We start from the raw sequence: 16247 nt of genomic DNA on the forward strand, positions 1-16247 counted from the left end.
GGTTCGGTCCGATTCCTATTCGATCGTGTGAAAGGGTGTCTGGCACATGCTTAAAAAGAATGTGGCTTCTGTCAAACAAATGTGTCTATTTTTTGTTGAGGTTAAAGTCGTCCCGCCATCTTATATACAAAAATTATAAATAACAGATAACTAGACGCTTCAGCTGGCCGAATAGGGAATTAGGAATTTGGATAACCCTACATCAGGTGCCTAAGATACATAAAACGCACATAAAAAAATAACAATTTTATTTACCTACATTAAACAGTACATATTTGGTACACTAAGTACATCACACAGCTGTGCTTCCGACTTAAAGCTTATGCTCCGAATGAATCGTCCGGCATTAACAAGCCTGAAAGAAAAATTATACACTGTATTATGAATAATTATACACTGTATTATAAATAATTATACACTGTATTATAAATAATTAATTATTTATTTAGAAAAACCGACCATAAGTGCATACAGATGCAGTGAATAATCCTTTACCATCGTATTTTCATGGAAACGCACGAACATATTATGCTATTTCACTATTTCAGTCAGTACAAAAAGTACTGAGGTTGACTGAAGTAGCATGACAAACAAATACCTACAAACGTTACTCAGAAAATACGATGGCAAAGGATTGTTCACTACATATGTACAGGTAGTATGTACAGTCAGCTTTAAGAGTACCTATAGCGGATGAAACAACGCGCCAAAGGTATCTGCCTTATCTGCTTCCAAAAGTGTACACTGGACAAATCTTTTGTAAACATTAATAATTTCGAGAAATATTTATTTTTCTCCACACCAGCTCGTAAAGGCTTCTTATTCTTCAGAAACTACTGAGAAAGATTTACAAGATTGACAGGTGTTGTTGGAATATATTGGGTATGTTTACAGATATTTTATTTATTTATTTATGTTAAGGAGAACCAACAGCTATACACTTACAGGAAGCCAATTACAGGAACTCACAGGTAGTTACAAAGTATTCAATTTTAAACTAATGCTAGCACTTACGCACACACACATGCGTACAAAAAGGAGAAAAAAAGGAAACCTAATTGAAAATTAATGGCAATAGAAGCCTTAGAATAATCCTAAGTTTTGAACACTTAGTTCATTAGCCCCTCTAGGGGCTTCTAGTTATAGTTAAAGTTATTCTAATAACAACAGAGGTCTCAGAGTTCAAGATGAAAACAAACAAAAGTAAAATTACTCAGATTCAAATGAAGTTACAGAATACATATATATATAGTGACAAGGCGCTAATAGACTAAGTTGATAAATTTAATGCATTTCTTCGCGTAGTGAAAACGAAACAAAAAAAATTACATGTACGAGTAACAATATATTAATAGAAATGTCGCTCACATAAAACACCGCTTAACCAAAGTATGCCTCACATTAGGAACTTTACAATTGAATATATCGATGTCAAGTTCTTTCGATAGCTCATTTATCCTTCGACTCGCGCGAACCAGGAAGCTATTCTGTCTATATTTGGAGGATGCAGTCTTAACAGATAATGGGGGATAGTACCTTTTAGAGCGATAGGGGGTATTAAAAGAAAGTTTACCAAGTAGCTCGGAACAGTCAGTCAGTTACACCACTGGTGATGTTTAGGAGAAGGAGAAATGTAATATCAGATATATCACGTCTTTTTTGCAATGGAACTAGATGGTGTTTCTTACAAATACTTAAATAATTGGATGAACTATAGGGATACTTCAGTTTATAGCATAAATATTTTATAAATTTTATAATTTTTTTTGGTGTTACTTTCATGATTATTGGAATAAAAATTCAGTTTGATAGTTTCTGCTTATTTACCTAGTGATTTCTTGGTCGTGATCCAAAATCACTTTTTCTGACTGTAAATTATCATATGGTAGTATTTGATTAAAAGACAATTACTTTATTTCTTATTTTTCAAGTAAAATTAATCTTATACTAAGTAATCATGGTCACCCTATGACTTTTGACATACGCTGTATGGAAAGCGACAAGACGTCATATTGAGTAGGGTGACCAACTTGTATGCAAAAATGTTTTTTTTTACCTGACATCTGAAAAATTCTCGTCATTATTGGTGAGAAACAATAATTAGCAACATCATTAGGCTCATCTGTGAATTCTGTTTGATGTCTTGTTTTTTTGCTACACGACCCCGAAATCATCCTGTATATACATATAAGCATTGATAGCATAAGACTTCTCTTTGCGGCCTAGCCAATTAGGCCCTTTTAGGCAATAAACAAAACAGTGCGATATAAATATTAATTATATTAATGTGATTAAAGAAAACAATTTCTAGAGACAAAAACCACGGAGGAAAGAGTCCTAGTATGAAGAAATGACCCCTCTACTTGCCTCTTAATTATTATATTGATGTACTTACTTGCAAAACATGCGTTTAAGAAGCAGATACCGCAGCCTGCGAACAGCGCGCGCAGCGCCACCTGTAAATACCAGTATCTTGCATTAATTTTGGTGTTTATAAAAAAAAATACTAGAATAAAAATATTTAGATCGGTACGGTTTCACTCAAGATTATTCATTTTATTATTATTATCAGCGCGTGCAACGAGCGACTAGGCGGGCGGCGCGGGCAGTGCACGGCGGAGTACAGCCGCCGAGGACACTCGTGCCTGAGGAAGGATTCCCGAGGAATCCGAAACATGTCGCCAAAAGCGACTAAAATTAATAGTGAGTGAAACCGTACTGACGTAAATATTTTGAAATATGTCTCACGATAGTTTAATTTCGATTAAATACTAAAATATTTTTAAATTAACCCGCTTTCGAAGTTACCCCAATGGACTTTACTTGTTAGATGTTATAGTTCGATGACACACGATGAAAAGCGATCATCATCATCATCATCTGCTAAGGCAGTGGCGGATTTGCCCTAAGGCTCGAGTAGGCCCGGGCCTAGGGCGGCTAGATATTAGCGGCGGCAGTCTATATAAAAACGTGTTGAGAAAAGGGCGGCTAGTACTTAACAAGGGGCTTGGGGCCTAGGGCGACCAAGGCTGCAAATGCATCGTAGGCCCCTTAGTTGGCAGAAAAATAGAGAGAGTGTCACGTTGGTTGGGCGCCAAGGCCAACAGACCGATCCTGAGGGTCTATCGTGAAAATCGAAAATCAAAACTTCGTTATCTGCCTCTCTATCGCTCGTATATGCAAGCGTTAGATACATATAACGAAATTCTCTGATCCTCGTCAAAGCCAGGTTGACTTAAAATCCGATTATAATAAACTACTCACGCTAGAGAGACTAGAGAGAGCCTCGCGTTGGTTGGGCGCCATGGCGGATAGCGCACCAACCATTCCCCATGTAGCTGGGGTCGATCAAGTCGGAAAGCGTAAATGTTGCCACGTTCCTAATATTCTTGATCCTAAGTAGACCAGTCTGATTAAAAAGTCAGGTTCAATAAATAACTCACGCTAGAGAGAGCCTCGCGTTGGTTGGGCGCCATGGCGGATAGCGCACCAATCATAACGCCCATCGAGCTTGGGTTGGTGAACCCGCAGAGCGCGAATGTTGCTACGATCTCACCGCGAGGCTGAAATTTTAACAAAAGTAGCTGTGAAATATAGAAGAGAACATTAACTTACGTTGCGCGAGATATCACGCGGATGGTGACTTGGTTTAAAAAGTACTTGGTGTTTTTCACACGTCTTAAGAGTGCAATTTTTTCCAGACTCAATTTCAAGAAAGCTTGTGAAATATTCAAGTTTATTTATATTTTAGTTATTTCGAACCTTTTATAACAATTTGACCACATCACTTAAAGAATTGACCCAGGCTCTGTTTTTACTAAAGTGAAGTCAAATTCAACTGACTTTTTCAATCCAGAGGAAACTGGATCTTGATGTATGACTTTCTCATGTCATCTCTGTTATATAAGTACTTACAGAGAGCAGTCCGTCCTGTTTCATCTCGCCCATCCGCTGGTATGCTACAAACTCGTTGACCACTGTCTTCAGTCCCACCAGGGATCCTACCAGCTCACACTCTTCCCACGGTACCCCTGTAACAGAACACCATAAAATAGCAGTACCAGATAAATTAAGCAAACCAATTCTAGCCTAGCAATTACAATAAATCTAAACTAAACTAATTCTAATAAAGACCCCTGCGGTAAGGCCGAAGATGCTGGCTGCGTTACCCCGCTGAACTGCCAGACTGACTGACTGATGCGTTGAGCGAGGTAACTGCCGGCTCTCCGGTCCCCAGTTGCGTCTCTGTCTCTTTGAAAGGTCTCCAAACTCATGTAAGTTCATCAGTTATTATTCTCAGGTTCAAATGACCAGTAGCCTACACTACACATATTTACAGTTTTTTGACAAATTTTCAGATAATAAAATATGACATTGATGCATCAAGGCGGTTTGCATAGAGAAGAGAGGACCTACCGGGAAACGTGAATCCTAAATTTCGCTATCTGCCTCTTTATCGCTCGAATATGCAAGAGATGTTAGATAACGAAATTTCGATTTTCTTGTTTCGCGATAGACCCTCAGATTGTGGTAGTGGCGCCCCCTACGCAGAGTTTCGCGTAATATTCCCTATTGGGAGGTCTCACTCATTATGTTTTTTTATTTAATCTCATTTTGTTTTTGCACATGTACCTAGTAAAGAAAAGACCCTTCGCACAAGGAATTTCGTACATTTCCGCCTGTTCCTATCTCTATCGCTTGCGCGTCATTATATTTCTGTACCGCCTATAATGACAGCGGTCAATGACAATCTGCGAACGGGATAGCAATATAGTTATATGCGTGCGATAGAGATAAGAACAGGCGGGTCATGTACAAAATTCCTTGTGATAATAAGCGTCCTTTCTTTAGAGTAGGTACTGAAGAAACTTAGCAGCCTAGGTGTATAAAATGTTCTAAAAACAACTTTATTAGTAAGAGCGTCTGCAGATCATTTTGAACCCCTGAATCAATTAGCTACTTCAGCTACTGACTATATGCTGGTTCCTTCACGACTCGATGGTCTCATCGGAAGATCAGCGCTGGAAGTCGCCAGCAGCATGCTGAGATGGGGCCATTTCGTTACAATTTATTTTCACTGTTCTTTTAATGTATGTCTATTGTCTGTGTGTTTACGAATAAAAACTATTCTATTCTATTCAACTTCACCGAAAAGCAAGTGGCAATCAATTCATATTTCATAATACAACAACAACAACATATACAACATTCCCAGAAAAGTCATTGGATCACGTGTCGGGGTTTGAGCTTCCTTAGGTAGCTCTCTCTTCAGCAACTTACCCATCACATAACAGAGCGGGATGAAGACCTTCCCAAATATCCACTCCAGGTTAAGGCCCGGGTTCCCCAGCAGGCCGCCGCAGTAGCCCAGCACGCCGTTGACGAACGCGATGAAGGACACGAAGGCCACGATGTTGGCAACGATGTTGAGGATAAGCGCGATGCCGTTGGTCGCCCCACGGGCCGCTGCTGACAGGGCGGATTGGTCCTCACTGTAAAAATTTTAGAATATTATCTGGCTCGAAGAGCTTTGTTTGAAAGGCAGAAAGTAGAAACAAAGAAATAGTCTAAAGTGCAGAATGCTTCTTCCTCTGCTTTAGCTAGTCAAATTGCCCGTGACATAAGTGCCATGAAGTAGTGGGGTAGGTATGATAACAATAAAATTGCGACTGCATTAGGTGCGATTCCACCATTACTAAAGGTGGGTTTCCATCTTCAATTTGGGGAATCATGATAGAGGCTGGAGATTGCCTTTATGTGGCTGTGATCTCCTCAGTAGTGAGGAAAAGAGAAAGAACATGAAAGTAGGTACCTGACCATAGGCTGAATATTATCCATCGCCGTAAGCCAAGGGCCTGACACTCTTTGATAGAGAAAGATAGTCTTATTGCGATTCCTATAAGAGAAAGGAGAAAATAATGCCATGCTTTGTCCTTATCACCGACCGGGTGTCATCATAGGTAGGCGATGGCGAAATACCGAAATTTATAAGAGTGAAAGAGAAAAAATCCTATGCTGCCCAAATTTTATATGAATATTCTTTCTCTTATACCCGGTCGCTCGGTGGCGCATAGATAGATAATCAAGATAAAAATGAGAGCCCTAAATAAACCTTCAAGAGCGTATATCTCAAAACGCACACGCGTTTCATACGACGTTTTTCAACACACTTGCGAGAAAAAAAAAGAAACTCATATTAATAAAATTTTAATAGTTAAAACAGCATTGTGTGTTTCATCTGTCATACTCGTACTGCCGGCCGGCCCTCGCCAGTCCGACCAATTAAAGAAGGCTCCCTTTCCATGCATATTATTAGCAATCAGTTACCTTCTTAACTCAGTCGGATAATATAATGCAAAAGCACGAGTGGAATAATACACTGAAAGAGCACGCGTGTTTAATATCTAGGATTATGAGCCAAAAATCGGTGGAATAAAAACGTCGTTTTGAGCAAGTGTGTTGAAAAGAACATTATAAACGTACCTGACCACAGGCTGTATATTATCCACAGCCGTAAGCGACCGCTTAGTCTCCGGCAGAAGCAGCTTGGCGTAACTTAAAGCAGCTGGGGCTGACATTACACTGGCGGTCACCAGGTGTGCGGGCTCGGCCCCGAACGCGATGTATGTGGCTAGTATGGTGCCTGTAAGGATATCCAGGTATAAGGCTTATAAATAATAAATTTTTTGTCTCTGTTTCATAATGATTCTGGCCAAGTGTGTTCCATTATGAGTATATAGGTCAAGTAAGCATCTTTTACTATGGCCCAATTTTTTTTTGTGCCCAAATTGGGCACAAAATTCTGGTACCTAATACACCTATAGAAAACGTCAATATTTGATCTACCAAAATGTGTGTAACAGTCATTTTTTAGGGTTCCGTACCCAAAGAGTAAAAACGGGACCCTATTACTAAGACTCCGCTGGCCGTCTGTCCGTCTGTCTGTCTTTCTGTCACCAGGCTGTATCTCATGAACCGTGATAGCTAGACAATTGAAATTTTCACACATGATGTATTTCTGTTGCCGCTATATAACAACAAATACTAAAAAGTACGGAACCCTTGCTGCGCGAGTCCGACTCGCACTTGGCCGGTGTAAGAATTGAAAAGATATCCCGTCTAATACGCGAAATACAGGTACCCTCGGATTTATCAATCAAACATCATCAAAAAATCGACGACCGGTCTGGCCTAGTGGGTAGTGACCCTGCCTGTGAAGCCGATGGTCCTGGGTTCGAATCCCGGTAAGGGAATTTTTGTGTGATGAGCACAGATATTTGTTCCTGAGTCATGGGTGTTTTCTATGTATATAACTATGTATTTATGTATATCGTCGCCTAATACAAGCCCATAGTACAAGCTTTGCTTGGTTTGGGTCTCTTTGGGGCTAGGTTGATATGTCACCTTCCCCTGCTGTTGAAGATGTCCCCTAATATATATTTTTTACTTTTTTTTTAATAGTTCCAATGTCGCAAATTGTAATTGTTGTTTGTAATTTAAATCCTTCAATCAATCAATAATATATTGCAAGAACATAATTACATATAAGAAATGACATGAAAAAAGTGTTGCCTTTGTTCTACCAGAAAAGGCATGTAATCAATAAGTTAGTACTTATTATTTGTAAAAGAATAAGACGTAATATTTAAGTTATCTCGGGGCCTCATTCGAGTCTGTTACCTAGAGCGTTTTTATGCTATTCAGATTCATTAACAGATAGCAGCGTCGAAAGTACATAATCTGAATCTAATGTAAAATGTTGATATAAATATTATACTTATTACTTTATCACATAGTTCACACAGTACTTTTTTTTAAATAAAGGAGTCGTTTCCAATTAATATCATACAAATTCTATCATGCAAGTTTTTTTAACCTAAGTTATAGCTAGTTACTGTGTTTACCGTTCGACAAAAAGTAAATGTTTCAAGGCAACAACAACCAGTTATTTTACTAATACATCACATATATATATCATTATCAATATTTTACGATTACGTAAGTATTGAATATATGTTTTTATACATACACCGCCGACAAACAAAGAAGTAGGGATGTATTGTAATCTAAATTATTACAGCTTGAGTTTTTAATGACAATTAAGCCATTTTTATCAGCAGGAATAATTTGATAAAAGATAATACGATCGTTGAATCTACATATTAAAATCTACGAGTGCTTGAACTCGTTATCCAATGTTATGTTGTTTTTTAGGGTCGGATTGTCATTCTCCATTTAAATTTTTAAGTCAGCAAAAAAATTCTATGAGACAGGTAAAACATTCGATTTGTTCAAAGAGAGCAACAATTTTCTCTAATAACATTTTACTAGCAAAAAGCATTTTTCTAGGGTTGCGTCTAGTTGCCACGACTTTTCATATATTTTGTACGGGTCGCGGCAATAGGACCGTAGTCATATTTTTTGAGAATGACCCAAAATTGCCGTGTACCTCTCTTTACTGTCAATATTAATGTCATTAATTAGTTGAACCCATAGGAGAAAAAGTTAATTATTACAGATAGTCTTTGGTGTGCTTTTTACCTCATAAATCCCAGACCTTAATAAAACTCATAAGTTAGAATACAAAAAAGCGGTTAATTACTTGCCAGAGACGGTGGCGAAGCCGGAAGCCATGACGACGTGCAGCTCGGACGGAGTGAGCACCCGGATGTACGCCTTGATCAACAGCACTGACTCCGTCTGAACACAATCACAGGTTTGGTAAAAATACTTTAAATTTAAATAGTACCTATTTGAAATTTCACACTGAAAAGTAGCAGTCGTTGGCACCTATTTTTTGTATGATTTTGTAGGTAAGGTAGGTAAGGTTGTAGGTAAGGTTGAACGGTAAAGTGGAGTGCCAAAAATAAGGTCGTTTAACATTTGTTTGTTCAATGATCGCACACAACTACAATCAGCTGTTGTAATTGGAACATTTATAAAAAGTAACATGTCGTTGCGTTACATAGTTAAAATTTTCCAATTGAAATGTGCAGAAGCATTTGATTGAATATTAGACATTTATAAGTTTACAGCGGCGCCTAAGATGACTGCATGGAGATTTTTCCTAATAATAACACTATTGAGTCATAGGAATAACACAAATCAATCGAAATGTAACACTGAATAATGCAGGCTTGAGTTCGGACAAAAGTTCGGAGTACCTCAAGGTTCTATACTTAGACCACTTCTATTTCCCGGTCTAGTAAATTAATAAAAATGATGGAGAATAATCACTAGAACTCCATATTATTGTTTTGATAGTTCAGGAGAATAATCATGGAGATTCAAATCGGCTTACCATTCCAAGGAAACAATTAGCGACAGCGATGACACTCTCGCACACAGTAGTAGCTGTAGCTGTTTGCAGCAGCTCGCCAAGTTTGTTGCAGAACCACTGCAGTGCGCCCAAGTAGAACATCACCTCCACCAGCATGCTGAAGAAGAATATCACAGGCAGGGACTAAAAGTGGAAAAAATAGTGATTGTAAGTTTGTTTTCTAAATAAAATAAATATATAGCAAGTGCGCTTTACAAGAGCGATATATTACGATAGGTGGTAAGAGTGTCAATATTAGTAGTAATAGCAAACTACCTTTAGTACCCTGAGGTACATTTTTCAACGTAAATTAGGGCTGAGGGCTGAGTGATGCATAATCCTCAACTCAAGAGGAGAAGAGGAGCATAGCAAAAATACTCATACTTGGAAGCCCTTGAAAATAACCTAAACCAACTCAAATCTTTAAGCTCGTACTTAAATTATACTTACGGCAAAAGCGAAGACATTCTCTGTCCTCACAAGGAGATCACCGAAGGCAAACGCAGCGCCCTCTATACCGTATGACAGGAACGTCGCAGCCTGAAAGGAACAATACATTTGGTTACAAAAAGTGGACGGACAGGGCCAACTCTCAGGAATCTTACCATATCTGAGTATTAGTTATGATAGCGTACTAGCGTAGTGATGACTGCTCTTCGAATGTGAACTCACCAAGTAGTGGACGTTATGTTACATGTATTTAATGATGATTTGACTACCAACTAATTTCTTTCACATGAAGCCTAATTTTTTTGCGATAAACTTCCAAGCGTGAAAAGGTTGGTTGATTGGGAAAAGACGATCAGACAATTCACATCCTGGTCATGATGTATTAGTACCTTATCGGAAAAGCACTGCAGCGCTGTCCGGCCCGGCTCCCACCGGATGAAGAGCAGAGCAAACAAAAACTGCAGAAGCAACCCGCTGCATACTGTCCGCCATGCTATCCGGCCCGGGTGCTTGGAGAACACGAATCCTGGCAATGGACGTCAAGCATAGATAAGACGATTTCATCTGTCTTTAGTCTTCCAATCAGGCATTCAAACGCACTGCACTGGTCGGAAGGTACATTATATTTAGATTCACTATCTGTCAAAAAGACGCATTATTTAAATGTTCTTCATAGTTAAGGAGTAAGGACATAAGAACATTAATCACCGACAATTCTGATGCAGTCCATAAATGTACCTAATCAATGTCAAGTCAACATCCTTAGCGTAAAGGATGAATCACGCTAGAACGTTCCGGGCCCGGGCCCAGGTGGTTGATCGGTGATCAAGTAATGCTTTCTATAGAAAACCAAACCTCGGACAGGACTCGGACCGGCCTAACGTCAGTCATCCTTTATGTCGCCTAATATGAAGTCTTACCTAGCAGCAATATGATGCCGATCCCGCTCAGTGAGATGAGTCTCTCCGGCTGATCCCTTGTGTCGACGTACAGGAATATGGCGATGGCCAACAGTAAGGCCACAGTTAAAATCAATCTCAACCACCTGAAGAATAAAAGAATAACAAATAGTTACTTTTGTGAAAAAGGTGTAGTCAAGAAGTGATCATGAAGATTATAAAATGATTAACGGAAATCTGTACATAAACAACGTATCCACAAACATTGCAATAAGATAGGGTAAACAGAAATTTGTTTACAGGCGTGTATTAAACATATGGTGTCGCATTCAGTACGGATCAAATGAATAATAATAAACAATTATAAAAGAGCCCAAGAGCGTTTTCACATTGCCCGATCATCATATGGAAGTAAAATGTAAACATATGTGTTTTTATGTATTTATTTATTCATTTAATAAATCATTATTACTAAAAAACGATAGATAACCCAAAAAAAGGCAGACTTAAAGTCATATGGCACTCTCTAGCAGCAGTTTTTCTCATAGGCGCCTTCCGACATCCGATATCGGAAAGGCGCTTACGATAATTACAGGGTGTCCATGTCGGAGCCCCCGTCACCTGTCGGATCGGACAATGTTAAAAAATGCTCTAAGATCAAGGGATTTAACCCATGTCTTCAGTAAAAAATAATGGTAATTAACAATACTCACATAAACCTCCAAACGAAGCTACCAGCAGCACCAATGTTGCTATACACATTCTTAGAGAGCCACGCGCCGAAATAACGCTTCACAACATAAAAATAGATGAGGAAGAAGTATATGATGCCGAGGAAGGCGATGAGGCTGCCGAAACCCTCGCAGAGGTAGAGGGGGGCGTCGGCTGTAAACAGAAAGATTTATTAAGAACATATACCGTACAACCACCCAACTATTAGTCCAAAAGCTCCCAATGTACGGAAAGATCCGCTGATCCGGATCCAGATCCGGATAATTTCATACATTTTGGGTCCGGATTGCAAACCCTAGTCGCAGTTCTACGGCAACACATTTTCAGAACGAAAAACAGGCAACACCCAAAATTAAGTACCCACTGATACTTAATACGTGTTGAACTTGTGGACATAGTTGTAGTACTGGAATAAGTGGGTGGTTGGCGGTGGTGGTGGCGGTGGGGGACGGCGCACCATGATGAAAAAGAAGATAAGAATGTAGTAGTGTACATTTACTTGAAACTTTTGCATTATATAAAACGTGTACTTTAGCGCGTAGATTGCGCTCTCTCTTGCGGTCTCCACGGAAGACCAGCGTCGAGATCCTTAGGTGGTGTCTTGGCATTAAGCTGAGTGGAGACCTTTTCAGTGACGCTTTATAATAAATTAGTTCTGTTGTCTTATGTAATACCTAAATTTAAACGTTTTCTGACTTTTCTTCTAATTTATTCTATTCTTATCAAAGAAATATGAAAGAAGGCGTTGACTGTGTACAGTGACACAGTAAATCATACTACCTAAGATGATGTATCGTGATAGATCTAAGCACCAACTCACACTATAACTTCATATAGATTTGGTGTCAGAGGACAAATACCAATTACTGAATTGATGCGACCTCTCTAATATTTAAAGATAGGCCTTAATTTGAGGACCGCCAACATCGAAATATCGAAAAAACTTTATCTGCCTATCGCTCGCATATGCAAGAGCGATAAAGCAGCGGCAGACGTTTCTAGGTAGGCCCTTTGTTATATACTGTCTTCATCTTGCTGTCCAGTCCAGAGAAGACTTTTTGACTATAAGTACAGGACGTTAGACATGCAAAGAAAATACTTACTATATTCTAAATAATAATACAAGCATCCTATAAAGTATCCTATCACGAGCCCGTTCAGCACAAAGCTCATGACTGTCCCGAAGCTGGACTTGTTCTTCTTGAAGAAGTCCTCGGTGGAGCTGCCCACTCTGGCCAGGGTCGTCTCCAGCCAGCCTGAGGGATCGTGGTCCAGGGGCTCGAAGGTTACCTGCGATAAAATGAACTTAGAACCTTTTTCTGCAGGGAGGAGGGGACCAAACGTTTCTGACCCCCCCTCCATTGTGAGGGTGCCCTGGCGATAGGCCGGGGCTGCCGGAGGGCGCCGTGGTGGAATGTTATCGATCCCAGTGCGCCCTCACGAACGGCAAAGAGGGTGAAACGCCGGAGTGGGTTTAGTGGGTAGGGCCAAATACTCCCCCCCTCTCGGTAAGAGAGGGGCAAGGAGCGGCGAGTCCCACACACCGTGCGTAAGTGCATTCCCACTCCCTCAAAAAAAAAGGGAGGAAACGCCGCCACCTGTTACACGTTTTGCCGGTCGCATGTCGTCTCGCAAAAGCAAATGCAAATATTGTATCTTACAGGGAGGGACTTAAAGAACTCGGCCGAGGACCGCGGAAATTGGCGTAGCTACTCCACTAACAAAGCCAGGATGATGAGGTCGTCTCGAGGTTTAGCTGCGAGACACATTTGGTTAAATTGGATAGGTAGCTAAAGCTTGTGCTATAATTACTTGTTAACTATATAGTTCATTTTTCTGATGCATGTAGCTGAATAGGCTGAATACCTAATCTGAACAAACGAAGTTTGTTACTGATGCTATGGATTTCGGACAAAATGTATATGTATGTACCTACTTAGTACTATGGTGGGATAAGGCTAGGTAGAGAGAGAGAGTACTAGTACCTGGCGCTGCAATACCTACCAAAATTTAAATTGCTTGTAGGTTACAAGATATTTGCGTATTTCGAAATCACTGTTTCTGCATTATCCTCAATGCAATATTAACAACGTTGATAAGAATTAACGTTTCAATGTTATCGACAGTATGGTCACGTGATATCGACTGGAAAACCCGTATTTACCTACAGTTAGTCATTCGTTAAGGAAATTTAAATTTAGCTAGGTAGGTACTTTAGCTCTTATCAAAGAGAGGCTAGGCTAGGTTGCAGCATCCAAACACAAAAAGAGGTGACTTATACTCCGATTTGTAATTAAATTCCAAAAAACTAACCTCACTCAGATCCTTTCTTTCGTAATAATGGAAAATATGTAAAGAAGTAAACTCAAATTTCCCTTTTGCATACTCTAGCATTTAAAACAAATATTCATCCTTTTACCTTCGTTTAGTTTCTTAAAACATACGGAAAAGAGAAAGTGAGGTTAGATTATTGGAATTTATTTATAAATCAGTTTACCTCCCCGTTGACTCCGTTTTGGCCATATTGCTTCGGAACGTCATCCATCTCTATTTCTGTTCCATTATGCGATTTTGCCTGTGAATAACACAAATTGATTAGTACCTAGATTAGGTAGGCATATAGTTAATAATTAACTTATCCAAAAATGACTTAATTAAGTCATTTTCGGATAAGTAATTTAAATATGCTGTTTTCAGAAATCAAAAAGATGCTCTCACAATGTATGACGCAGTACGCAGTCACCTTCAAGCTTGTAAGAAAAATTATAAGTATACTTGGTCAAGCAAATCTTGTCAGTAGAAAACGGCGCGAAATTTAAATTTTCTATGGGACGATAGGCGATAACCCTTCGCGCCTACATTTTTTAAATATGCCGCCATTTTCTACTGACAAGATTTGTTTGATCAACGGTATAGGTAGGTATTTACCCCTTGATTACCACGGACGCGATATCGAGTCAGTCAAGAATTCAAAATTGGAATCTTAGTTTAAATCTTCAAGGTTGTTCGGGTCGCAAATTTCAAAGAATAGTTTGAAGACTTTGAACTTCAAACTTTGAAGGAGTTTACTTGTTATAGACACACATTTTTGAAGACAACTGAGAAATAAACGATGATGTAAACAAAAAAAAAAACAACTTTTATGCATGGAGAACTCTTAAAACCTCGATTGCCAACTTCAATACCTCAAACAAACAAAAATCAGATTAGCATTTAAACCTACGATGCCTCACACACATATAGTAGACAGATATTCCAAATAAAACGTAATTTTAAACTGTAATATACCTACTTATTTACAAAAAATCCTTTACAATAAAATTTAATAGCAACTGTAACTGTTATCGCTTACGACTGCCACGGAACTGCCGGCGCTGACTACAGAATGCTTGTAAGACCAAACAACACGTCAGTTTACCAAACAATGTCATAGAAGAAAGATTGTTTTATTGTAAGAGTGTTTTCACATTTTCCGATCCGATATCGGATGTAGGACCCTACTCACCCCACATCCGTCAGGCCGCGGGGGCGCGCCCGAGCGCCGTCTTATTTAGCGGTCATGCACACTACAACAAGCATTATGCCTACACATACGCACACAAACAAATATTATCGGTCCGACAGCTGGCTGGGGGCTCCGACATGGCTGAATTTATCGGAAGCGCCTTTCCAATTATATCGGATGTCGGAAGACGCCTATGACAAAAACAGCTGCAGAGGAGAGTGCCATTCTAAGTTAGAATCTTGAGCGTAGCGAGAGACTCAAAAACACGAGATGTAAAATAACTTTGCTCTCGTGTTGCACCTGTGTGTTGCACATATAATTTTTCACCTCAGTAGTGAGGAACATATTAAAGGTTAAAATGTATTTCGAATTACACAGAATAATACAGAGAAACAAAAAAAAAAACGAATTGTAATTGAAAATAACAAAGTATAGTAAGGCTCATCCGGTGTGTCCTAGCCCTAAGTTAGCTCCTAGTCATTAGTTAATTTGCATGTTAATTTGTTTTGTAATTGCACTAACATTATTTTTATTAGCTATGTAAGTTACTAACACATATGGGTGTATTAGGCCTGAAATAAATGATAATTTAATTTAATTTAATTTAATTTTAATAGGCCATATACTATAAGTTTGTGTTTAAATTAATGTGATAAATAAATTTCTTGTATTTGTAATAGAAGTATATTATGGCCTTCACTAAATTAAAAATCTACTTTGTTTCACTCGTCAACAAGTCGCACTTTCCTCACTCCAGGGAGTGACGAAAGTAGGCTTGTTCGAGCTGCTGAGGTGAAAAGATTTTTATTGAAATCACTTACCGATTCTCGTTTCCTGACTTCTGACTCCATTTTTGTAACTTTTCTAATCTAATTTAAAGGAACTAATAAAACACTCCAAAATGTCTGTTGACAATTTAAGGCTTGCACTTCTGCATAATGTTGTCGGATATAGAATGAAGCGCCATCTTTAATCTGAAAAACGAGATACACGGCGATTAATCAAGCATAATGTGAAAAATTGTAAATAATTATGTCTACGTCTAATACTCATCACCACTCTTGACAGTTTTATTATATATGGAATCATGGCAATTAGAAAGTGACATTGTGGATAATAGTCCAGCTGAAAATTGTTGAGCGTTACAGTTTTCGTTCGTCGCGACATCTATTGCCAACTAGCAATGTGCTTAAAAAAAAGTTTCTTGCCTGCCAAATAAATAATTTATTTATTATTAACATGTAGAACCATCGACCACCTCAATGTAGGCGAGCGCTCATATTATTACATAGATTAGAACCTTAAAACCACCACGATACAGCCGCTATTCAAACGACATTGT

At 38.9% G+C, this 16247-nt stretch overlaps 1 protein-coding gene across 1 annotated transcript; it reads right to left on the reverse strand.

The window, feature by feature from the left end:
• Positions 1 to 253: 253 nt before the first annotated feature.
• LOC134752922 (sodium/nucleoside cotransporter 2-like) lies at positions 254 to 15876 on the reverse strand. Its single transcript, XM_063688705.1, has 15 exons — positions 15727 to 15876; positions 13898 to 13975; positions 12504 to 12690; positions 11382 to 11553; positions 10690 to 10814; positions 10159 to 10295; positions 9770 to 9859; positions 9302 to 9463; positions 8607 to 8700; positions 6484 to 6643; positions 5281 to 5492; positions 3916 to 4031; positions 3444 to 3563; positions 2396 to 2456; positions 254 to 355 (listed from the first exon to the last, which is right to left on the reverse strand). The coding sequence occupies exons 1-15, from the start codon at positions 15754 to 15756 to the stop codon at positions 321 to 323; spliced, it is 1779 nt and encodes a 592-aa protein (XP_063544775.1). The 5' UTR covers positions 15757 to 15876; the 3' UTR covers positions 254 to 320.
• Positions 15877 to 16247: the final 371 nt, after the last annotated feature.

This window comes from Cydia strobilella, chromosome 25, assembly GCF_947568885.1.
Source record: "Cydia strobilella chromosome 25, ilCydStro3.1, whole genome shotgun sequence".
Lineage (NCBI taxonomy): Eukaryota > Metazoa > Arthropoda > Insecta > Lepidoptera > Tortricidae > Cydia > Cydia strobilella.